Raw genomic sequence first — 25,565 nt, forward strand, 5'->3', positions numbered from 1 at the left:
AAGGGGGGCCCGGGCCCCCTTAGGCCCCCACCTGGGTCCGTCCTTGTGGACTGGTCCTCCACCAAATAGTCCAGAGCACCATAAATTACTGTCTGCACCTTTTTCTTTGCCCCACCATCCCTTACCTCATTCCTATTATTCCACAAACCCCATGAGATCATGATAATCCTCTCAACCAAATCTTGATCCCACTTAGCCACCATAACTGCATGCCAAAGAAGATCCATGGAAGAGTTGAAATGTAAATTGTGTCTCGTCGGAATAAGATTAGACATGGACCAAGTCTCTTGAGCTCTAGGACAAGACCAAAACAAGTGACCCGATGACTCCACATCTACCTTACACTCTTCACAACAACTTTCTGACAAGACCTTCCTCTTCTCAAGAATATCCTTTGTGGGCAAGATGTTTTTGTAGGCTCTCTAGGTAAAATGACAGACCTTGTGAGGTACATTAACCCGCCATAAGTTCTTCCAAAACTTCCTTAAACTGCTCTCATCAAATACAGCCCCTGAATCAATCTCCACAGCAATCTTGTATGCGCTTTTCACACTAAAGCAACCTTTAGCTGATTAAGTCCAAACCTGCCTATCCTCAGGAAGCCTAGAACTCAAGGCGATTCATTGTATCACTTCAACTTCATGAGGGAGGAAAAGCCTTTGGACAAGCTCCTTTTTCCATACACCAACCTCTGCATCTATCAGAACATCCACTGTGGCATCTGGAGATAACACTGAGGGAGGGGAAACAACCTCGTGAGTGGATGGGGTAGGCAACCACTTGTCTTTCCAAATCCCAATCCTACAACCATTACCCACTTGCCATCTAATGCCCTTCTTTACCACCTCTTGAGCAGCCAGGATACTCCTCCAAACCTTGTTACATTTTTTGAAGTTCTAATACTAGGGAGGTGGCTGGCTAATAACTAAATTTAGAGTGAGATTTACTATTGGAGTAAGAGGAGGTAGCATTATTCTCAGAATATTGAATAATTTTTCTGCAAATTTTTATCTTTAAACTTTTTTTGTCATATAGCTTTAATTATCGATTCTCTATAATTTATGAGAGTATGCCATTCTTGAACAACATCGATATCAAACTCTTCTTTTATTTTCTCAAATCTACTAAAACTGCTCTCAAGTTTAACTAATCATGTCCAAGTTTGGCAATTTTTTTGAGAATCAAAATAGAAAGGAGAGAGAATAGTCCAATGGTTCCAGAGTTCCAGTAATCCTCACATGGATTGATCTACTCAAATTTGCTACCTATGGTTTTCTTCTAAACCAACTTAGATTTGGGTTGTTCAGTTTTGAATTCTGGCTTAAGAACTAGACCAATCAGTTCTCGAACGTAGGACCGTAGAGGTTCTCTCTTAGGCTCTACTTTGTAGTATTCCCGTTTCCTTTCTCTGTGAGAAAGGCATGTGTTTCTTCCCCATAGTAACTCTGTTACTAATCGAGATGGAAGAGATAACTCACAGATGCGATAACCTTTCGTTATCTGCGAGGGAGGTTAAGAAAGTGGTTTTTTCACAGAAACTTCAAGTTTCGAAGTTTGTCTTGGAAGCCAAGTTCTACACTAGGAGCTGTATTGGGGCTGAAGAAAAGCGACGTCTTTGCTCGATTAAGTTACTAGCTGGATGCTTGTTCATAAATATTCAAAGCTTGTTGTAGTGCATCACACTCTTCGATGGTGGCTTTGCAGGAAATAATACTATCATCTGCAAAAAATAGATGAGAGACACAAGGACCACCCCTACTGATAGAAATACCCTCCATCCTTCCCTCAAATACAGAAATTTTAATCAAAGCTGAAAGACTTTCGGAACACAGTAAGAATAATAATGGGGAAAGCGAGTCACCTTAATGAAGGCCCCGAGAGGGGGTAATCTGCTCACTCGGCTTACCATTGATTCTAATGGAGTAGGTGACCGAGGAAATGCATTGCATCATTAAATCTCTCCACCTATGGTGAAAGCCCAACTTCTCCATAATTTTATCAAGGCAAGCCCGCTCCACCCTATCGTAGGCTTTATTCATGTCAAGTTTCAAAGCCATTTCACCAATCACCCACCCCTTTTTTTTATTAATGTGGTGCATTGTTTCAAACGCAACCAATACATTATCAGTGATTAATCTTCCATTCACAAAGGCACTCTACAAATCACTGATGATGGAAGGTAGAAATTTCTTGAGCCTATTAGCCAATGTTTTAGAAGCCAACTTATAAATCACGTTACATAAACTAATTGGTCTGTACTCAGTCACTCTCTTAAGATTTTTTATTTTTGGAATTAAAACAATATGGGTTTCATTAAACTTTGGAGGAGTGACACCAAAATCCAGGAAATCTAATACTGTTTTAGTGACTATACTACCCACTATAGGCCAGAAATTTTGAAAGAAAAGGGGAGGCATACCGTCGGGGCCCGATGCTTTTAGTGGGAACAATTGCTTCAAAGCTCTATAAACCTCATCTGCTTGGAACTCCCTGATTAATCGGACTTGAAATCATCACATATCTCTAGCCAACCTTATAGCTTCCATGGTTGCCATTAATTACCTCCACCATGGTTGAATCTTTATCATAAAACTTATGCATACTTAGTGTTGCTACTATTGCTCTCCTTGCATGCAGATGATTACTCCAGGGTTTCCTTAAAGAACACTATACATTAAAATTTACCTTTAACTCAAATTGAATTCAATTTTTAAATGTATAATACTATTGATATATTACAAATTAGACATTACATGATTTCATATACTTGTGGAGTGTGAAAATGCCTGGAAAATATTTATACCATTTAATCATTTGTTTTAATAAAGTTTAGAGAGTTATTGAAAAATAAAAAAATAAAAGGAAACATTTTTTGAAGATTTTTTTTTTTTTTTTTCATTTTCTCTGAATCAATTACCTTACCTATTGCCTTATATCACAAAACAACAAAGACAAAATCATAATAGATAACGTAAGAATAGCTACAAACATTGAGAGAAAAAATGAGTTTCAATTTTAATATATATTTTTCAAGATTGTAGTTTTAGTGTTTTAAGGATGCTCGCAAAAACTATTAAAGAATGATCATTTGAAACAGAACTCCTACAAAATGATGTTAACTCAACAAAGCAATTAAAATTTAATTTTAGTAATATTAGAATTGATGCATTGTTCAAAAGAGTAGCATATACATTTTTTAATGAGCATGGAGGTGAAAGCTTCCAACTATATACTATATTAGACCTTTCTTTTTATTTATTGAAAATGATAGATTTTTATTATGTAAACAACAATGTACAATGGTTCATATAAATATGTTAAGAAAGGAGGGCAACCCATCCAAACACCCTCCACTTTGGCAACAAGATTTGCACTTGACCTAATGATGTATACAAAAGAAATAGTTCTAAACTAAGAATTGAATGAGTGAATTCAACAACCAAACCAAGGTAAGTGAGATTCAAGAGATTGCTATCAAAAGTTTGGACTACTCTTTGATTATCACCTTTACAATAATGTTCCTTAGCCCAATCCTAATTGCCAATTAAGCTACTTCTCTCATCATACATCCAGCTGCCATCACTACTTCTATTTTACCTGGAAGAGCTTTGTTCATGGGAAATAAAACACACCTAAAGTGATCTTTCTATCGTTGGTATGAGAGTCTAATACTATGAACATGTTTGGAGCTAAACTCTGTCATATTAAATTATTTAGAGAACTAAATGTTACCGAAAATTTCCATATTTATTAAGACTTTGAAAATGACATATATGACCAAATGGTATCATACACCATAATGAAGAGGCCAAGTGGCCAATAATTTAAAGATGAACTATGTTGAGATTTTATCTATAAAGTCACGGTACACCGAAAGAAGAATAAGAAGAAAAAATTTCAATAGGAGGTTTAATCTTTAACATGTATTCTTAGGGCACTCTTTAACACTGCCCTTAGAAATCTAGCAAAAACATTAGATAATTAATTAAATGGATATGAAAACTTTCTTTGTTCTTGAACAAGAATCTTGAGAATGCACAAGAATGGTATTGTGGGAAGGGAAAATGCTACAACCCATGTGGGAACTACGAAGGCTTTACCCTTTTTCGGTATCTTAATGTCTTTCTCTCTCCTACCCAACATGAGGTTGCTAAAGCCTTCCTACAACATCATTGCTTGCCCAATTATTATAGAGAATTTTATAAGAAAAATTCTAAAAATACGAATACAAATTTTTACTATAAAAAGTTTACAAATTAACGTGAAAGCACCTCAATACACAATAATAAATAAATACTCCGTTTCTTCTAAGAAGGAAAATTATAGACTACTTTGAGAGTATCATAAATGTGTGTTCTCTCTCATATAATAGTAAATCTCACTAATTAAATTCATAGTGAGACCCACGATTCATGTGAGAATGGGGAATACACATTTATAGTAATCCTAGATAAAGACTTATTTATGACGTATTTAGTAAAATTTATAATATTACTAATATTACTTATTTAAGAACCATGCTATAAAGGTAAGACTTAAGAGATAATCACTTAATAAAGAAATTTTACATTACGAAAGCTAGTATATATTAGTAGAATTTTTCATGATTTTGAAACTTGGATTGGACCGTACGGTCCGACCGGGTTAATGAGGAACCGCTCCTTGAGATGGTTCTTTAACTTCCAAAACCTGTTCTACACACACACACACAAAAAAAAAAAAAAAAAAAAAAACCAATGGACCATGCGAACCTTGGTCGAACCACCTGGGTTTGAGAACCGTGAATGGGTCTCATGGTTCAAGCCTAAGCTCTTTTAAAAGAAAAGGAAAAAGAAGAAGAAGATGATGATGAACAGAAGAAGAGGAAGAAGATGAAGATGATGACAAGAACAAGGACTAAAAGAAAAGGCCCAGTCGTTTTGCTACGGAATAGACCCTTTGCTGGCTGTTGATGGCTACCATTGACTGGCAAAAGCTGAAAGGCTATCATGCGGCTGGCAAAAACTGAGATTTGAATTAGCCTAACTTTGGGTGTTTCAAGAGAGAAAAGAAGGATTTGAGAAGAGGATGATAATAAGAGAAGAGATAAAAGTGAGATTTGAAAGCTCTGGGTACTAGACAGTGGACTTATGGTTGTGAATTTTCGGGATTTTTTTTTTACTTAAAGCTTGCATGGCACACGAGATTGAAAAAGAAGTTTTGGACTTCCTACGTGTTGTTGACTTGTTTCTTATTTAATTTATTTAGTGATTAGTCTAATTCTTAATTCTACAAAGTACAAACCCGCCAATTCATACATTAATTTATTAAATTAATTTATTGCTTTACACTATAAGATTGTCCGATAAATGTAAGATTTACACTATAAGATTAAACAAATACACACAATATTATATACATTTACAACAAAAAAGATATATAACAGTATACACGCTAATGTCCCCCACCATTCAAGTTACTACTCTTTTTAAAACAAATTAATTTCATGGAAAAATGTCTATTAAATTTTTTATTGGGTTTCATAAATTAATTTAATGTGAAATTTCTATTAGATCTCTATATTTATTTGGATTTTTTAATGTAATTTTTCAATTTTTACTAATTTAATATATTTATTTATATTTTAAATAATTATTAAATTAATTATGACGTAATCACGGTTCGACCTCGGTTCAATTTCAAAAACCTTGAACCTCATCTCTTTTATGGTTCATTAAACGGTTCGGATTTCAAAATTAGGGAATTTTACTTTTAGATTAGAAACAAATTTTGGAACAATCTATGATGGAAGAGTGAATTTATTTTTTATTTTTGGTAAAAGAGTGAATTTATGATGAACTTAAAATAAGGCAAAAGATGGGGTAACCACCAAAACAAAACAAAATTCACAAAAAGTGAACAGGACGAAATGGAAGTACGTAGTTTCAAGTATCAACGCAATCAAAGATGTTACGTCAAGAAACAAGTATTATTGAATTGGTCCAATTATATATGCATCGCTTGCTGTATTGGACCATAAATGTTGCAGTTGGACAAATACCAACATTTCTCTTCAGCCTCAACATCGGCCACATAATTCTCCATCTCCATTGTTCTTATCTACCAAAAATAAATGTTTATCAAACTTATCAACCAAATTCAGACATTCCAAGTATCAACCTAGAAAGAAACGGTGGCACAAATAGGAAGGGGAGAAAAATGCTTATCCAATAATCACAATTCACAAGTCATAACCTTTATATTCTCTCTTAGAATTGCAATATTTTTTCTATGCTTCCAAACATGGTTTTTCCTTGCACTTCTCTCATGGAACCTTGTAGTTCTTGGGTTTACAGAGTATTCTTCTCACTACTCATTTTCTTTCTTGGTTCTTCTCCTTCTTTATCTTGGTCATTGCACCCTTCACTTATAAACTCCACAGCCATGCACCAAAATTACACTGCCATATCCGAGTTCCGCTTACTAAATAGAAGAACTTTAAGGGAGTGCCCCAATCGAAGCCCTTATCTCCAAGTGAATGTTAGTTTGAGTTCCAACCTTTCAGATGAAGAATATGTCAATGTTACTGTCAACGGAGCTTTGCTTCCTTCAGAGCATGATTGGGTCGCCATGATTTCACCTTCTCATTCTAAGTAAGAATAAAAGTTAATAACTTCATTTCCTTTATAAGTATGTTTTAGATTATGTTGAGCTTTTTTTAACCCCCTTCTTTTCTTGGATCTCTTTTCCTTACACATGCAGTGTTGAAAATTGTCCATTACATGAGATTCTTTATGCACAAACTGGTGATCTTAGCTCACTTCCTCTACTCTGCCATTATCCTGTTAAGGTAAACACTAAACACAACAGTAGTCTTAAAATAAAATCCAGCTAATGCTACTTGTATCTTTGTTTCTTCAAGGGTCATTTTTATTCCAAATTTATATATATTACTTTTAAATGAAAATAAAAAGCATCAACAGCATGTCTTATCTGTACAATTATACAATGTAGGTCCTCAAGTTTTGTGTGATGCTCCAACTAAAGTTTTATTGAAATTTTATTCTTTTCATTATTACCCACGTCTTAATTATAATTGTATAAATTTTTATTCGTTAGTTTCAAATTTGAGGGCACAATTATGATTTATGAAGACAATTTTTTAGATTGAGTCCGCATATATTACTAATTAAATGAAATATCAAATATTTGCAAATGTCATCACTAAGCTAGTATTTTGTTACCAAAGATAATTTTAAAGTTATATATCTACCATTACATTTATTTTAAACTAAGCAGTAAAACATTACATATAAATGGGATAATTTTGGAAAGTACTAATAGACTTCAATATGTATACATTTGAAAATAATTATTAATGTTTCGTCTATGCACAACCGCTAACTCACAAAACCTAAATACCAAACATGTTTGTTTCATTCTTGACCGTACAATCATCTCATTATTTATGAATCCACCAATGAGTGTCTTTAGACATTTTTTGATAGACTATTTTTAAAAAGTTTTAATACCACTTTTATACGAAATATTAAAAAGTTGTAAAAAAAAAATTAGTTACTTCTTTTTTTTATCCATAAAAAATTTTTAAAAATATTTTCTAAACTAATACTCTTAGAGCAATGTTAACTTTTCTCATTCTTTAATATTTGGTGCTACCTTGTAATCATACCATGAAATATATCTGTTTTTTTTTTTTTTTTTGGGTTTACTGAATGAAATTAAATTGGTCAAGAGGTAGGAGCATCATATAAAAACGGCACACAGGTGGTCACATTTATAACTTAACTAAAAAAGTCACGTCAAAAATGTCATTACGTTCAAGTAAAGACAAAAGGGTGGCTGTGGCTGTGCTGATATCAAAGTGGAGACATAGGAAGCAGACAATGCATGGCGTAATGGTCATAAATACATCGTTCACTTGCTTCTAAGGTTTGCTCTTAATTAGTTCCACCGCCAAAGGCATTTCTAGAGTGTACATTTCCTTTGCCTCTCCTTTTCTAGAATGTACATGTAATCATCCACAATTTTTTTTTTTTTTAATATTTCATGATATATTCTAAGTGACAAGTTGTTATTGGTTTTATTGGTACACAAAAAAGTAATTCTAAAAATAAGCACAAATTAAAAAAAATAATAATTTACCACCTAAAACTAGTAATAATTATAGCAAGTGCAATTTTGTTGAGCTCATAATTAAGTTACAAACTTCACATCTAGTAGGACAAGATTTAGGTTCAAATTAGTTTAGAGTTTTAAAAGTATTTTACATATTATTTAAATAGGTCACATAATCCATTTAAAAATTCATATGACTAAAATTGAACATAAATTGTCTCTTAAATTACCACATAGTAGTTTGGAGGAAAATGGTTGTAAACTGGTTTGAAGCTAATTTTTTTCCTTACCAAGGTAGGATTGCAACTTGCATGGGTGATATCCCAAATTCTAGGTCTGAGAGAGAGAGAGTTGAGGAAAGAAGTTACAATAGATAGCTAAAAAAATATGGTGGTGAAGTTCATTTCTTATAGACTTTTCAACTTTGTCACTTTCTCTTTTAGTCTCCATTGTTGTCTTTAATTGATTTGTTTACATTTTGGAATGTTATTAATTAATCTTTGATTTTCTATGATCTCCCATGTTCTTATTGGTTTTTTGAACTCAAATTATGTATAGGGTAAATGCGTAGTGAGGACCTGCAATGGTACGTTAACATTTATGCATATCAAATATTCCTAACATTATGCATATGTTTATATTAAACTTGCAGGCAATGTACATGAGTAATGATCCTAACTATCTCAGTTGCAAGAAGCAGGAATGCAAGAAATATGATAAGGGTAAATGTGTAGTGAGGACTTGTAGTGGTACGTTAACATTTCATGTTATTAACATCAGAACCGACATCGAATTTGTGTTGTTTGGTGGGGGATTTGTCACCCCTTGCGTTCTAAATAGGTCAGGCCCTATCAGTTTTGCCAATCCAAAGAAGCCTTTATATGGGCATATCTCAAGTGTAGATTCAACTGGAAGTTCGGTGAGCAACCATAGCATAATTAGCATTATTTGATATATAAATTAAGAAACCTACTTAAAAGTTAAAACACAATAATATACAGTTATTATCTTTCAATGAGACTATACTCTTAATTACAAAATTGAGTTTTAGACATAAAAACAGCTTCTTTTACTCAATTAACAAATTTTCATACCCATGTGATCATTATTCTAATTTTAACACTTTAAGTGACTTTTTTTTGTGCATACAGATGAGATTAACATGGGTGAGTGGAGATAAGGAACCTCAACAAGTTCAATATAAGGATGGAAAAACACAGTTATCAGAAGTAACTACATTTTCACAAGATAATATGTGTAGTAAGTTCCTCAGCCTACTTTTGTTCTTCTTCTTTTCTTCCCTTTTGTCCCCAAAATTAGGATTTCAAGTTTTCAACTCCTTATATCTTATTCTCTATACATTATTTGTAAACATGATTGCTTCCTTTTAATCTAAAACTAAAATTCCAAAGGCAACAGTGCTACTATAGCAATACTTTAACTTCCATGCAACCGTAGGGAGTCAGAAATGCACACACAGAAAGTCAGAAATGCGCCATGGAAGTTGCATAGAGTTTTTCAAGTATATATAATTAGGATGGTTGATAGTCATATTGTACCATTTTCTTGCCAACATCTTCTTCTGACACTTTGTGTGTTATGTTGTGAAATTAATAGCTTCAGATTTACCAAGTCCAGCAAAGGACTTTGGGTGGCATGACCCTGGATTCATTCATTCCGCAGTGATGACAGAACTCAAACCTTCAAGTACCTTTTGGTACAGATATGGAAGGTTAAGAATACTTTTACTTCAAATAGCTATAATCTTTAATAGGAAAATGCTATCCTTACCTCCAAATTATTATTGAATTTGGAAAATGTTATTCCATCACTTGGCTTGTATACTGTAAAATAATGCCTGACATAATTTACATATCATTTTCAAATAAACATGCACACATAGTGCATAGGCCACATTATCAATGGGTCCATAAAATTAAGATCCAATGATATTTTGGTCAAACAATAATGAATATAAAATATGTGTTATAGGTTCAAATCTTATCATATCTACCAAATTTATATAGCAATTGAGAGAAATTTTTTTAAGAAAAATCTCATTGTATGGCATTACTTCAGCAAAACTAACAAAAAAAACATATATATAATATGTGTAGTGATCATTTATATTGTATACAGTGATTTAGCTGGTTGGAGTGAACAAATTCAATTTCGAACTCCACCTGCTGGAGGATCTGATGAACTCAAATTTGTAGCATACGGTGATATGGGAAAGGCTCCTCGTGATCCTTCTGTTGAGCACTACATTCAGGTAGGATGCATTTGCTATTGCAAAACACAACACCCCAAAATTTATTTTGAGAATCTTGTCTAGATCAAAGTCCTGTGATTAAATTAACTAAGTTCTCAGAAATTACGTACCTTGCTTTACATTGTTCATTCATGTATGATCAAGCTTGCATTAATTCAAATAAAACAACCACGCATGATAACAAGTTCAAGCTTTTACTTTGATTTTAACTTGAATTTGAAAATTGATACTTCTAGCAACACAAACATATTGAATATAATACAAACTTATTAATATTATCAATAAGGCTCATGTAGTCATGTACTAACCCCCTTCTTTTCTAATCTTGTGACACAGCCAGGATCCCTCTCAGTGATTAATGCCATTGCAGATGAAGTGAATTCAAACAACATAGACTCAGTCTTTCACATTGGAGATATAAGCTATGCCACTGGCTTTTTGGTTGAATGGGACTTTTTTCTTCACCAAATAAGCCATGTGGCATCACGAGTTTCTTACATGACTGCAATTGGAAACCATGAGAGGTATCCTTCTCACCTACATATATACTTCTTTTTTGGCTTAAAATCATCTACATACATATACTTGAATAAGCATGTCACTTGTCATTCTTGATAATAATACATGCAAACACTATCAATGGGATTAAGGTTTAAGAAAATTCTACAATCTCTTTTAAGAGGCTCAAAAATTATAGACAATGGGCATATTTTTATCTCCAACTCTCCAACTCTCCATATAGGCCTGATCACTCCCTTAAATGTGAACTATACACATTGATTTATCATGACAACTACTTTAAAACCCTGAAGAAGTCAGAAACAAACTACATGTAAGCTTTGCTTCTATGAAGCATATGTGCATATAACATTTTCTTTTCATTTTCAGGGATTACATATCCTCAGGATCTGTGTATTTTACTCCTGACTCAGGAGGAGAATGTGGAGTTCCTTATGAAACTTATTTTCCCATGCCAACCCTAGCAAAGGATAAGCCATGGTATTCCATAGATCAAGGAAGTATTCACTTCACTGTGATTTCTACAGAGCACAATTGGTCACCAAATTCTGAGCAGGTTAGACGAATCAAATGCTTTATGTCTTTTATATTTCATATATAGAGTTTTTTTTTTTTTTTTTTTTTTTTCAAATCTAATTTGATATCACCTTCTTTCACATATATGTAATGGACATACGCTATCTTTCAGTATCATTGGATAAAGAAGGACATGGCTTCAGTTGATCGATCAAGAACCCCTTGGTTGATTTTCACAGGGTAAGTGAATCTTACATGTAGCAACAACGTTTTTCAAATTAAATTTTTCATTCTTGAAGGTGTAATTTTTAGCATCTGTGCATCTTTGTTTGTTCAATTTTTGTGGCTTGTGCATGTTTGCAATAGGAAATTCCTTTAGATTCAGGCCCAACTTATGTATTTCAGTCTGTGATTCTCATTATTTCGATCTGATACCAGACTCTGCAGATCAAGAAAATTTTTCTAAGACAATGTAATTTAAAAGAAAATAACAATGACACTATTGCAATGTTCTTGCACTATATGATCAAATATTAGCTTTATTTATGATTGAGTGGTGACAATGATCAAAGAGAGGGAAGTTCAACTATGATGGTGGAATATGACTTATTTTTTGTCCTAATAAAATGAAACATTTGAAAATTGCAGGCATAGACCTATGTATTCTTCTTTAAATGCATTCTTGGGCGTCGATGATAAATTTGTTAAGGAAGTAGAACCATTATTATTAGCACACAAGGTAAGCTCCTTCGGCCTATCTATTAATCCTTTGTTAGCTTAACTAGCTAGGTCAAGGTATGAAATTGGGTATTTTTGGCTGCTTTGAACCAGGTTGATTTGGTTCTCTTTGGCCACATTCATAATTATGAGAGAACTTGCTCGATTTACCAACAAGAATGCAAGGCCATACCTACAAAAGATAGAAATGGGATTGACACATATGACCACGGCAATTATAGTGCCCCGGTGCATGCAGTGATTGGTATGGCTGGCTTTTCCTTGGATAAGTTCGGAAATGATGTAAGTAGATATCAATCTCTTTCTCCATTTTCTATTATATGTATGTCCTTTTTTTTCCGAGTCCGGGTTTAAGACCATCTATAAAAAAAATATATGACATTAATAACAAACACAGACATTATATATGTGTACGCGGACGCACATGCACATGATAGCTAAGTGAATGTGTTTTTTCCCATAGGCACCAGCAAATAAATGGAGTTTATCAAGGATTTCTGAGTATGGTTATCTAAGAGCGCATGCAACAAAGAAAGAGATAAAATTAGAGGTAAGTTTGCATGAACAATTCAGAAATCCACCCAAAAATGGTAAAACAGAGTTATATTATTTGAAAGAGAGAACATAAGTTAAGAATTTGGAAAGCTACCCATGTGAGTATGAACTTTTTCTTCTTTACCAACTAGTAATTGTGTATATTCTGCTTCTGTTTTTTGAGGTTAGATCTATCAAAGTTGTCTAACTCAACTCCCGTAATTTTGCAGTTTGTAGAATCAAATACAAAGAAAGTTGGGGATAGTTTTCGCATCATTAAAAGGTGAAGGTAACTCTTGAGAGAAAGAGAGAGAGAGAGAGACAAGGACCTCCTCCCTCCACAAAGGATCGTTGGATGATTTCTTTTTACAGTTACTTACAAATGTCACTTGATTTCTTTTGTCCAAATATAATGATTTGATGGGTAGAAGGTTTTACATCAAAAAATAAAAAGATGTATAGAAGGTCAAGAAAAAATAGTAGCGGCTACTCTGTTTTTTTTTTTTTTTTTTTTTTTGGGCTGAATAATAGTAGTCGCTACTTTGAGGATTATTCTTTGTTCTTATTTTATCAATTTTTTTTTTTTTTTTTTTTTATGTAACTTATATTTCTCAGTAATGAAAATTTTAACATTTTCCCTTCAAAAAATATAGTAGTCACTACTTGATTGCATTGACTTCAAACATAATAGAAATCCAGACATTAACTCAAATTCAATATGAAGAAGCATTTATTCTAAGAGCTAACGTTGAGATGACATATTAGAGGAAAAATAAACAGAGGCTGAACCCAATCCATCTTAATCTTAGAGAAAGAGAGAAGACGGCGATGGGCCCATCCCAGTTACAACTAACAGCCCAACGGGCCAAGTTATGGGGCAAAATGTTTACATCTCTCAAAAAAAAAAAAAAAAAAAAAATTCCAACAAGACAGAATTAAGGGCAGTGTTTAACTCTGGCAGAAGGGGAGCAATAAACCACGGAGTTCAAACAAGCAATTATTCCCTAGTTGACCATGATGGAGTCAAAAAATTAATCAGAAGGCTTGATTAGCATCAAAATGCCTCTATATGAAAACAGAACTATTTGCCACAAACGAATAACTCTCACTTGAACTACCTCTAAGAGACATTGGAGTTTCCGACTGGTTAAGGCAAAACCCGCCAAAATGAAAACAGAACTAATTAAGTTAATCCATCAATATGCAGCTGTAACTATACTAATTGTATGCTAAACAATATGAACAAGATTGATTTGCTTATTAAAAAAAAATTCTAAACGTCCAAGTCCTAACATCAAAGGCTTTTCTATGGTACTACATCAATATGCAGTTGTAACATGGACTAGACTAGTTGAAAAGGACACTGGTTAGCATCAAAAGCTTTTCTACATGCATACACAAGCTGTGCATCTCATTTACATTGCAAAACATGAAGGTTAACTTCAACCAATGAAGCGGATTGCTTTTGCTTTCATCGAATCAAGCTTCATCATTGTTTAACTTCAAGGAAACTTAAATTAGTTAGTTGCCCCAAACTAACTGAAATATATTCCTACTAGCAACTGCATTGATCACATTGTTACTCTGCCTCCTAAGCATCTCCTCTTGTGCACCTGTGTTGCCCTCCTAGCGAAATACAGATAGTTGAACCCAAAGTGAGATGAATTATGGAAAAATTACCAAATAAAACTATCTTCTTGGCAAACAAAGTCCTTGAGCACAAATAACTGAAGCAAAGTTGAGACAGGTAAAAAACAGTAATTGTGGTTTTACCCTTTTCACTATCCGAAATGCCAAATGCTTTCAAATAAGCAATCATTGACTTCCTAATATAAATTTCAAACCAAGGAAAAGAGAACTCACAAGAAGAGAGTAGGCACGGGCAAGAGATAGAAGGGTCGGGTACAAATCTAAAACAGCAACAGCAATCTCCTCTGTAACTTGTGGGACCTGCATTCAAATTTTTTAAGGATATAACCATCACAGTTATTCACCTGATCAAGACAGACAATTCTTTATTTAAATTCAAGTAAATTACTTGAAGTATGTACTCAGGGTTTTAGACTTGTAGATAAAAGAACCCAGGTGTGCAACAGGTGTAAACCACATTCACCATTCTACGGTTCTAAATTGCTAAAAAAATTCAGAACAAACTTAAGGTTCCAATACATCAAGGACAAGAATGCTTCCAGAAATAAAAAGACTAAAATTAAAGGGCAGTTTTATATCTCTAAGTAAAAGTGCGCAATTTTTGTGTAGGCATGGAGCCAGATGTTTCTACAAATGCAACAGAAGATATAACCAGAAAATCATGGGCTTAATGTTCACTAAAACCATTGATAACAGTATTAAGATGTTGTACATGTAATTTATCCCTCCAAAAAAACCAAAAAAAAAAAAAGAAGCCAATGTATTGGCTCAAATGATTGCAAGATTTTCATAAGACAAATATTTCCTTCACATGGAAGCAAATCATACCTGCATGAGCTGAATGGCAAATACATCGCTGACCGTCATTTTATCCAGGTCTTGACACCTTTTGACAAATTCATCAAAAGGAGGACATACTCCAGTACATTTAGAATGATCCTCAGGCAGCACTGATTTGTAGTATTGCAATATTGCTTGGGTAAGATGACCATACTTCTTTAAAGTATCAGCCAAACCACTTGTTCTCTGCACATCAAATCCCTCCAGAATCTCTGTTGTAAAACAGCTGCCCAGTGCAGGATTAAAAGGTTGAAAAGACAAAAAATAAAGTAATTCTCTAAATTCATTCACACAATAAAGGCATTGGAAGTGGGGTGATTTGCCTGAACTGATGCCTCAAAGTTTCCTTGTTAACTTAGATGAAACAGATTTTTAGAAAAATGCTTACGCTGTTTTGATGCTTTCAGCAGCTTCAGAAGAATTTGGGTCGCCCTCCACAACATAAATCAGCTTTTTAAGTCCACACCTCTTACAATATGCAATTTCATGTCCAAAAATATTAGGATGATATAAAATCAATGGCATAGAAAATAACAAGATGATAATGAGGCAGAACAACATATTTGCATCAATTCTATAATTCTAACAAAAGTCAACTTCTTCCTAAACAATGACAGAAAATTCTTCCACAGGGAAACAAAACCTACATATACAATTATCTGGACCAGGATCCTCTGCATTTCAAATTAAATGTAGAGTCCATTTCATGATACACATTTAAACTTTACAAATCTAAAGATATATGTGGTACCATGTCATTTAAATTTTTAAATGAGGTGATACCATGTACAATATTTGATACAAAAAGCAAAATCTTGACAAAGAAATATTACCCTCCAGTTCACAAAATATATGCATATCTACACAAAATCACGTGTATGTGTGTGTGTGGTTCAATATAAATGATGCCATGGCTACCTTTCTATTTCTCACGGCTTTTAGAATCTCTTCAGCCCTTAAATACATAATTTATGACTTTCACATCTTTTTCATCCTTAAAAATTTTTATTAGTAATAACTTGCGCAGCCACAAAAATGGGAGTCTTGTGCACTGAGTACAACCAATAACCCATGCACCCAATGGATCGTGACAACATCATCCTCCCTGCTCTTATAAGGGAAGGGGGTGCCTCTTTTATATAAATAAATATTTCATGGAAAAAATGCAAAAAAGGGTTGTGCTACGATGAGCAGAAAAGTAAAAAAATAAATTTCAACTCTTATGACTTCTAAAAACTAGGGAAGGACATTCCATTTTATCGATAACTCTTTCATTTCCTTAACAAAACCAGTTCTTTATCCTCCAATCATATTCCAAACAGTAATTAATCTAACTAAGATGTCACATATTCAGAGTTTAATCAATCCAATGGAATGGAATGCATTAGATTATATCTCTATATTCTGATACAAATTTCAAATATTTTGGAAGAACCCTAAATAATTTTATTTTCATTAGCTAAGGGGCAAAAGTGAACTGCTTTCTAACTGATATAGATTAAAGCAGGAACTCTGACATTTAAAAGAAAAAAATGTGCACATGTGTGTGTGTGTGTGGGGGGGGGGGGGGTAGCCAATAAAAAATAAGGGGGAAGATTTTATCACTATTTTAGCTCATTTTGAGGCATATCTTTCTAATAGTTTGTGCTTTATCTTATAAATCCCACCCCCCCCCCCCCAAAAAAAAAAAAAAAAAACTCTTCCTATACAGATTAAACTAGGAAAAATCCTAATTCTCACATAACTTAACAAAAGAACTTAAATGGTCTAGTATTTTTAAGAATGCCCGCAACATATCACAACAGCAAAATTTGTGACAGTAAAAGGAGGAACAACAATATATGTATGTATAAGTATGCTACCAAAAAACAAAAACAATATCCTAACTGCTGAGAAACTTCAACAATGAAAGACAAAGCACTGAGTTATCTGAATATGAATTAGTACCCGAAGCCTTAATTTTTGATCCTTATACCGATTATCCCTGATTGAGCTGCGTAAATCATCAACGTTCTTCCTCTCAACAATAAAATCAAGTACATATTCACTATCAAGATATTTATGGTGAGCTATCCAGATCCCATCACCAACTGGTAACCGCCTAACCTGCAAAGAGAAAACATTTATATCATTGTTAGTATTTAGTTGAACAAAAGAAACCTGTCAAAATCTGGAGAACTGATTAACAAATCTCAAAAATCGATGCAGGCTAAGAATACATACATACATACATACATACATATATATATATATATAACAGATTCATATGGTTACAAAAAACCTCAAATGTATGCGTAGATAAGCAAACTTGTTTTATATCCTACATGTACATATGTAAGTGTATCAGTGTATGTATTATCGAAAACCTTTATAATCACCAACACGAAGCCATAGGTCAAAGGCACTTGTAAACTAATGTGCTCTACATTTTAATCACAGACACTGAGATAGGATTGGGGGAGGTCTGTCAAAGGAGATCATAGGTTTAGGGAAAAATCCCAAAACTTTAATTCATTTTCTAAAGTGTGATAGTTCTACAAGACTGTTTAATAAAGCATTCTTTGACGCCATGTTGATGCTAATATAGCCTTAGATGAGGTTTCAAGCCATAACAATGGATAATTGCTTAGAAATCACGTCACCTAATGACTACAACATCATGTGAAAGTTCTAACTGAGAAATTACTCTCCATTGAAAGTCAGCAAATAACTACAAAGACCTCCACTAAGCCATTGAATCAGAAAGCGCTCCTTACTAGTGTTGGTCTAGAATCACTACCAATTTTTTAATGAACTCAATTACGACAAAGCAAATGTATCAAAAAAAAAGATAAAATATTAGCTAAAAAGGTATTATAAATGAATTATATTCATAGATGTGCGAGCATGTGTATGTGTACATACGTACATATGGTTATGCATATGTATAGAGGTTCACTAAAATGTGATGTGTTTTTAACATTATTTTCCATTATACACATCAAAAAATGACAAGGGAAACAGTATCAATGCCCTTGAATATTAAAATAAAAATTGAAAGCTAATAGATAGAAGATTCGTGAGAACTCACCTCTATTTTGATTTTGTATTGACTACAAATATTCTCAATAATTCTCCTAGACCGCGATCTAAAAGCATCCAAAATATATTATCTTCATTAGAGTCAATCATTTTTTTTTTTTTGATAGGTAAGATAAGAATCAGAGTCAATCATTACAAACAACACAAGACAATACAATAAGAACAAAAGACAACAATACCACAAATTACAAAGTTACAGTGAACAACATCACAAATTTCAAATTTCAAATTTATGGTAACAAACCCTCCCCCACTCCAAAAAAAAAAAAATGGAATTGTTTTTGGACCTAATGGCATCTCCTCCTCCATAAAGAAGGTGTAGAAGGTAAGGTCATGGGTTCAATCATGTATTTTCATGAAAGAAGTTTTCTCCAACTACATTTACAGGGCAAGTTTGATAAATTACTTGCATTACCCCAGATTAGGGAGTAAATCAGTAAAGAAAATGATAAATATTTATAAAGATTTCCAAGTTAAAATTTAAGCAAATGGATTTTCAAGCCTTTATATGAGGTTCTAATTTATTCTCAATATATTGTATTCCAGTCTATAAATGAGAATAAAAAAAATCAATTGTTTAATAGAAAAAAATAGTAGAAAGAAAATTAAATTGCCCACAAGGAATAGTAGTAACTATTGAAAAAAGTGAGCAAACATATATCACCCACCTGCATGCAAACAAACCTCACTCATCTATTGTCTAAAAAATATTTTTTTTATAAGTGAATTTTCGCCCCAATGGGAGGGCCAAGGTGAGATTCAAATTAGTAACCTCCACTTCATGAGGCATGGTCCCCAATCGATTATGCAACCCCTTGAAGTATAAATAAATAAATAATATTTAATGCCTTAGGAAAAACAATAACCAATTCCAAGACCGCATAACAGATATCCTCAAAACATCAAGTTCACTGACCCCTGAGTGGCAAATTGTTCTCGATCATCCAATATCAAGACCACTTCATATGCATCCTCAAATCTCTCCCCAAAGCTTAAAGGTGGCATGCTTAAAGCATTCATATTTACTTTCAAACCATCTGTCCTTGACTTTTGCGCAGGTTGATCCTGAACTCAGCAAGATAATGAGCATTACGTTATTAATAATTTGCACAATCTATAAGTAAATAAGTTCAACAATACTGCAAAGTTAAAACTTGGGCAGTCTGTTTCTTAAAGCACACTATGTTCTGCACATGCAGATTGCATATCTAAACAGAAATCATCACCATCTAACCATAGTTCCTCTCATAGTGTAACTTGGAACCGATAAAATGGGAAAATTTGATTTCACACCTATTTTAACGTGTGACATCAAGATTTGAAAAAATTTCTAAGAGATGGTTCAAATCTTTGAACCAAAACATCTCGAAAGCCATGCATTGGCATCTCATAAGCAAGAAGTAGGCCCTAAGCTGAAGAGGATCCTCAACTACCTTTTCTTTTTTGGAAAAAAAAAAAAAAAGGATTTTTGAGACAAAGAAGAGAGAAATTGCAAAAGAAAGCATCATTTTCTCAAGCATATGCACACTTACTGATGATGAGCAAGCTCTCAAGTTAAAAGAGTCCGGTGCAGTAACAGAAGAATAGAACTCTGGCATATGTCCACCATCATGAGAAGACTCTATCAGTCTACCCTCACCTTGACCTGGGAATTTATAAATTTCTTTATCAAGATAGAAAACTCAGTATCATCCATTAACATATAAAATGAAGTTTATTACCATTTGAATTAGTGTAAGCATTTGACATTGCATGACAATTCTCTCTTACAGATTGGGACCCAGAATGCAAACCATAAACTTGATCCTCTCGAAGACAACATAAAACTGCTGGCCAGAGTGATGAGATCTCCTTCTGAGAACTCTCTGAAACTTCAGCAAAAGCAGCAAGAACTTGTTCCTTAGAGTAACCCATGCGCATAAACTATAGTATTGGAAATTTGAACAAGAAAACATATATTAAAAAACTAATAATAAAACAACAAGTCAACAGAAAAATGACGTTACCACAAGAGGAATATGTTGACCTTTCATATTTATAAATATTGCATAAATATCATGTCCAGTGTGATGAAAATGAAAGGGAAACTAAAATTTTTAAACTGATAGGAAATGAATGTTCCACTTGATCTATAATTAGACTGATAGGAAACTAAAATTTTGTCGTGTTTATTCTAGTTACTAGTGATTAATTGATCAAATTTAACTACGTATGACAGCATCATGAACAAAGGAGAGCAATTAACACACTAGTTGAGAATAGTAAATTTATTCAAGCCAAGGGTACGAAAAAAGGTAGAGGAGGACATAAAAAAACATTAGTAGTAGTAAAAAATGATATGTCAATTAAATAGGTGACAAAGAGTATGACTTTAGATAGAAAAGAATACATGTGACTAACCCTGACTGGTCTATTAAGGATCCATAGCTGACCCCCAAAATTTTGGGACAGTTGTTATTGTTGTAACTATGGATAATATGTTGGCCCTTCAAAATATAAGTCTTCATTACTCTTCTAATAAATAAAAATATGTCCATTCTAGCAATCTTAACTCTTTTTCACAATTCAAAATTGACAATTTCCTGATTGCTGTCCTGAAAAAGTGAGTCCCAAGGTTACTGGTTTATTGGCTAACTTGTATAGTCTGTCTAGTGCAGATCGAGCAAATCATAACCATATCTAGCAGAAGTAACAATATCTTTGACTAAATGACAGCAGTTAAATGAAATTCTGTCTCTTATAAACTCAAAAAAAGATATCTGTTCTCATTAATGACATGTAGGATATCATGGGCTATAAAATCTCAACCAGATTGAGAGTAATGACTGGCAGTCAAAAGAGACCGAGGGCAGAGGCTTCAGGGAAAAGTTTAGGAAGAGTGTTTTCATATATATATATATATATATATATATATATATATATATATATATATATAATTTAAACCAAACAAGGGAGGAAAAAGGAAAATTGAATGTGGGGATAACTTCTTAGTATACAATTATTTAACCTCACAGTACAAGTAACAATTTAAAAAGTAATTTGAACATACCCTCTCAAGTGATTCAAGTGGAACATCAATTGATTTTCTCCGCCTACTCAAACCAGTAGATGTGGATGGCACTTCTTTCTCAGGGGGAGTAAAATCAATATCTGGTGTACTATGTGCACCCTGATCGGAATAAACTTCTGCATTAGCCAAGTCCTCTGCTGGATTAACCAAACCAGATCTCATGAGACATTCACGTGCTGCTTCCTGACCTTCTTGCGTTAGCATGTACCTGCAAAATAACAAGGTCACACCAGTGTCTACCAAAAACAGCAAGTAAAAAATTTACATCTGCAGAATTCCCAACCAAGATTGTGATTCAGGAGTTAAATGACATTTTTTTGGGTTGACAAAATAACTGCTTGCATACATAATACTTATATGATTTGAAACAATTTAAGTTATACCATAACTCTCATCTTGAATTAGCACAAGTCAAATTGGTAACAATTATCTTCCACCTTAAGATAGAATCATAATCGTTGTGCTAGTAGACAGGGAGCACTGGGGGGAAATTTTCTACTAATGCAGCAACAAGAAAGTTTTAAGAGTCACTGGACAAATCCAATAATATAACAAATAATACTTAGAATGCATAAATTCATTGATGAGTGCTACCATTAAATAAGAATATCTCTATGCCCTACTAAATTGCTTCTAACAAACAATAAAGGAGAATGCTTTTACACAAGACATGTCATTCAGTAAGGAATAAAAAAATCCACATACAATAACTAATGAAAGAAACACATATTAAAAAGAGATATGAAATGTGCAAATGATGATCTTACTTTGCAGGGCAACTTGATTTTGCAACTAATCCCTTGGTTATCAATGACTTCATGCAGCTCCATCCTGTATACCAATCTCTTGTGGAACTTCCAAATTGTGCAGGTTTCCCTTTTCCCTTTTCTGGCCTAAGAACAAGACCAGTCCCATAAACATCAATTGCACCCTCCAAAACCACCTAAACACAACTATTTAACAAAATCAGAAAACAACTATGAACATACCCAATTGGCACCCGAGAAAGCCCACTAGCTTCAGCTGCATCAATAAGCTCCTGTTTACGCATAAATTCATTCCCATTTGTAGTACCCCTAACAAAAAAGTACACATTTCAAAAATTCTGTATCAAGGGGAACAAAATAGACCCAAAAAAACCAAATTATTATCCAGTTTACCTGTAAAGGGTAATCAACAACGCATATGCCACAGAATTCTTTTGCGGTACATAGCGTTTCATTCCTTTCTTTTTCTTGCCTAAATGAGAATTGAATAGGAGTATCAATTAACTTTTCCAAGTACATCAATAAAATAAAATAAAATAAAATAAAAATTGTGAAATTCCAAGCATCAGCCAAAAACTACCTTTTCCTGCCAAGTCTTCCGGTTCAGAACTGCCTGAACCAGTCTCAAAGAACCCTTGCATAAGCTTTAGGATCCATTTTCCCACACCCCTATAGCACAATTTGAATCATTCCATAAAATTAAAAATTAAAAAATTTAATAAAATAAATGAAACAAGCTGTTGAAATATTATATCATTCTTTAAGTTCATAATAAAAAATCAAAATGTAATTGGACAAATACTATAGGACTTTCTTAAGTGGAGGTATTTCTTTCTATCTTTTTCCCCAAACATTCCAAGACACAAACTTTCTGCCTTTTCCATTTCTCACATTTTCTCAGCAACCAAAGTCAAAGAATATTCAGAACTAAACAGAAACTTTTGTAGTAAAAATCTAAGCCCTTCATGTCATTTTCGTTTTAAAGAGGAAAAATAAAACCCTGGACAAATACTCCCAACAAAAATGTAATTCTATTTCAATTTAGCAATGGACACAACTATTTCCACAACTTATTGATATGGCAAATTGTGAGTGGTAAACAATCAATTTCACATGAACCCACCACTTACATCACTGCATTTTTCCACCACTCACAACCTACCACCTAAACAAGTTGTGGACAAAATTGTGTCCCTAGATTTATTCATTCTATTTACTTATGAATCCAATGGCCTAATTGACACTACGATCAATCATATATCTTCAATTGGGTCTGGGAAATTATAAGCAAAGCTAAAAATAAAAATAAAAACCAGCAAAAGTTAACTTCTTCGCCAGAAAATTTTACTGTTGGAAAAAGAAACTTGAGAGCCATTTCAAGCGCAAACTTTCCTAGAAACTTGAGAGCTACATTCTGCTTACAAACAAAAAGAAATTCATTCTATATACTTATGAATCCAACACCCTGATCAACACTATAATTCATAATGTGTCTTCAATTGGTTCTAGGAATTTTTTTTTTTTTTTTTTTTTTTAATTCTGCAGTAGTTAACTTCTTTGCCAGGAAAAACTCACTATTCAGCAATCAAAAAAAAAAAAAATCCACATTCTTGGGTCCGTTTGGTTACGCATTTTGGAAGCTTAAAAGAGCATTTTTAAAACCCAAAACTCTGTTTTGCAACTACAACTCCTCTCATTTTAAACTCAAAACACATTTCAAACACAACCTTATCAAATTAAATCCCCCAATTCTCAATTTATTCACCTAAAACAATGCCATTTCAAGCTCAGAACTTTCCGGGAAACTCGAGAGCTACATTCAGTGGAAACAAACAGAATTTCATTTGAAGCAAAAGAAACCAAAATTTCAATCTTAAAGTCTTTTTTCCAGAAAACCCAATACAAATTAAATCCAATATCGTTGAATACAATCACGGCCTTATCAAATTAAATTCCCCAATTCTCACTTTACTCACAACAGAAAACAAAAAGGAAATGCCATTTCAAGCACAGAACTTTCCTGGAAACTCAAGAGCTACATTCCATGTACATCATCAATCCAACATCCTCATCAACACTATAATCCATAATGTGTCTTTAATTAGTCCTCGGAAATTAAAAGCAAAAAAAAAAAAAAAAACCTGCAAAAGTTAACTTCTTTGCCAGGAAAAACTAACTATTCAGCAATCAAAAAAAAAAAATATTTTCCACATTCTTGGGTCCGTTTGGGAGCCTAAAAGTGCATTTTTAAAACCCAAAACTCTGTTTTACAACCACAACTCCAAACATAGCTTTCCAACAACTTATACAAAACCGAATTTCATTATCAAAATTTTCCTACAAAACCCAACACAAATTCCCATGAATGTGTACACACATCAACAAAAATTCTTAATTTACCCCAAAAAAAAACCCCATAAGCCCCATAAATTCTCAATTGATTGGAAGCAAACAAAGTAGAGAGAGAGAGAGAGAGAGAGAGAGAGAGAGCGTACCTGACTTGAGACAAGTCTTTGAGGGTTTGGATATGGGTTTTGGAGTTGCAGATATTGGAGTAAGCTTTGGAGAGTGTAGCGTCGACGTTCTCCGTGATCCCTTTTGGTTTTTCTGCAAGTTCTTGCCTTTTGCTCAATAGGTACGCCGCCAGCTCCGAGTTCTCTAAGCACAACACGCGTCTATCTTGATTCTCCATTTTTGAATTTCTTTTGATCGATTGATTGATTGAATTTGTGTGTGAGAGAGAATTTGGGGAAATTTTGGTTTTTTAGGGTTTTGGTTTTGAAGAAGAAGAAGAAGAAGAGTGGAATTATGGCGCCATGTTTTTCTTTTTGATTTTGGGAGAGTCAGTTATGAGTCAAAATGACGATTTTGACCTTCTTCCCTTTCCTTTGTTACATGATGTGGCAGGAGCTGGTTGGGTGGTCAATTATTTTTTTTTTTGGTAGAATACTATTTTAATTCCGAGAAAATCTTGTAGCACAACTTTTTCTTACAAGTTTTTTGCCACAATTGGGACCGTAAGAAATAAAGTGATGAATAAAAAATTATGGCTCTATACTAAGAGTCCGTTTGGATAGAACTTATTGCTGAAAATTGAAAACACTGTACAAAAATAATTTTTTAATGTGTAAAAATTATTGTTCATTCCAAAAAGTATTGTTCATTGGCCTAAAATCACTGTTCATGGCCAATGAACAGTGACATATGCGCGTGGAAAAAAAAAAAAAAAAACAAGCTGGACGTAGACGTGCTGTGCTATCCAAACGAAAACGACTTATAATCTCTCATATCAAAATTATAATACAAAATAGTGAAATAATTTGAGGTCCTAAAATGCTAGAATTGCTCACCTAAACCTTACCAAATGTTTTTTTGTTTTTTTTGGTTCTTAAACTTTAAAAATTTCTTCTTCTTTTTTTCATACTTACACTTTGTAAAGAGTTTTTATAATAATTTAGACTTA

General features: G+C 33.4%; 2 protein-coding genes across 2 annotated transcripts; one reads left to right on the forward strand and one right to left on the reverse strand.

Annotated features, from left to right (window-relative positions):
* Positions 1–6,136: 6,136 nt before the first annotated feature.
* LOC142614534 (putative inactive purple acid phosphatase 27) lies at positions 6,137–13,342 on the forward strand. The gene is made up of 13 exons (XM_075787069.1): positions 6,137–6,632; positions 6,742–6,829; positions 8,768–9,034; positions 9,267–9,375; positions 9,733–9,847; positions 10,255–10,387; positions 10,724–10,911; positions 11,276–11,462; positions 11,595–11,662; positions 12,071–12,161; positions 12,254–12,442; positions 12,624–12,710; positions 12,925–13,342. The coding sequence occupies exons 1-13, from the start codon at positions 6,271–6,273 to the stop codon at positions 12,979–12,981; spliced, it is 1,941 nt and encodes a 646-aa protein (XP_075643184.1). The 5' UTR covers positions 6,137–6,270; the 3' UTR covers positions 12,982–13,342.
* A 79-nt stretch (positions 13,343–13,421) lies between these two features.
* Positions 13,422–25,055, reverse strand: LOC142614535 (crossover junction endonuclease MUS81). Its single transcript, XM_075787071.1, has 15 exons — positions 24,598–25,055; positions 22,683–22,771; positions 22,496–22,574; positions 22,325–22,411; positions 22,103–22,228; positions 21,315–21,543; positions 19,987–20,188; positions 19,798–19,910; positions 19,182–19,330; positions 18,255–18,312; positions 17,132–17,290; positions 15,573–15,652; positions 15,173–15,410; positions 14,558–14,644; positions 13,422–14,320 (listed from the first exon to the last, which is right to left on the reverse strand). Exons 1-15 carry the CDS (start codon positions 24,792–24,794, stop codon positions 14,216–14,218), a joined length of 1,998 nt encoding a protein of 665 aa, XP_075643186.1. The 5' UTR covers positions 24,795–25,055; the 3' UTR covers positions 13,422–14,215.
* Between the last annotated feature and the right edge of the window lie 510 nt (positions 25,056–25,565).

This window comes from Castanea sativa, chromosome 11 (genome assembly GCF_040712315.1).
Source record: "Castanea sativa cultivar Marrone di Chiusa Pesio chromosome 11, ASM4071231v1".
NCBI classification, from domain to species: domain Eukaryota; kingdom Viridiplantae; phylum Streptophyta; class Magnoliopsida; order Fagales; family Fagaceae; genus Castanea; species Castanea sativa.

Bases quoted from the DNA above. Each gene is read 5' to 3' on its own strand.
- LOC142614534 (XM_075787069.1), top strand. From the start codon at position 6,271: ATGCTTCCAAACATGGTTTTTCCTTGCACTTCTCTCATGGAACCTTGT. The intron at 9,848-10,254 runs GTTAAGAATACT...TATTGTATACAG, and splicing joins TTTTGGTACAGATATGGAAG to TGATTTAGCTGGTTGGAGTG. The intron at 11,463-11,594 runs GTTAGACGAATC...GCTATCTTTCAG, and splicing joins GGTCACCAAATTCTGAGCAG to TATCATTGGATAAAGAAGGA.
- LOC142614535 (XM_075787071.1), bottom strand. From the start codon at position 24,794: ATGGAGAATCAAGATAGACGCGTGTTGTGCTTAGAGAACTCGGAGCTG. The intron at 22,575-22,682 runs GTAGTTTTTGGC...ATTCTCATTTAG, and splicing joins GGAAGACTTGGCAGGAAAAG to GCAAGAAAAAGAAAGGAATG. The intron at 22,229-22,324 runs GTATGTTCATAG...TCTTGTTCTTAG, and splicing joins CTTTCTCGGGTGCCAATTGG to GCCAGAAAAGGGAAAAGGGA.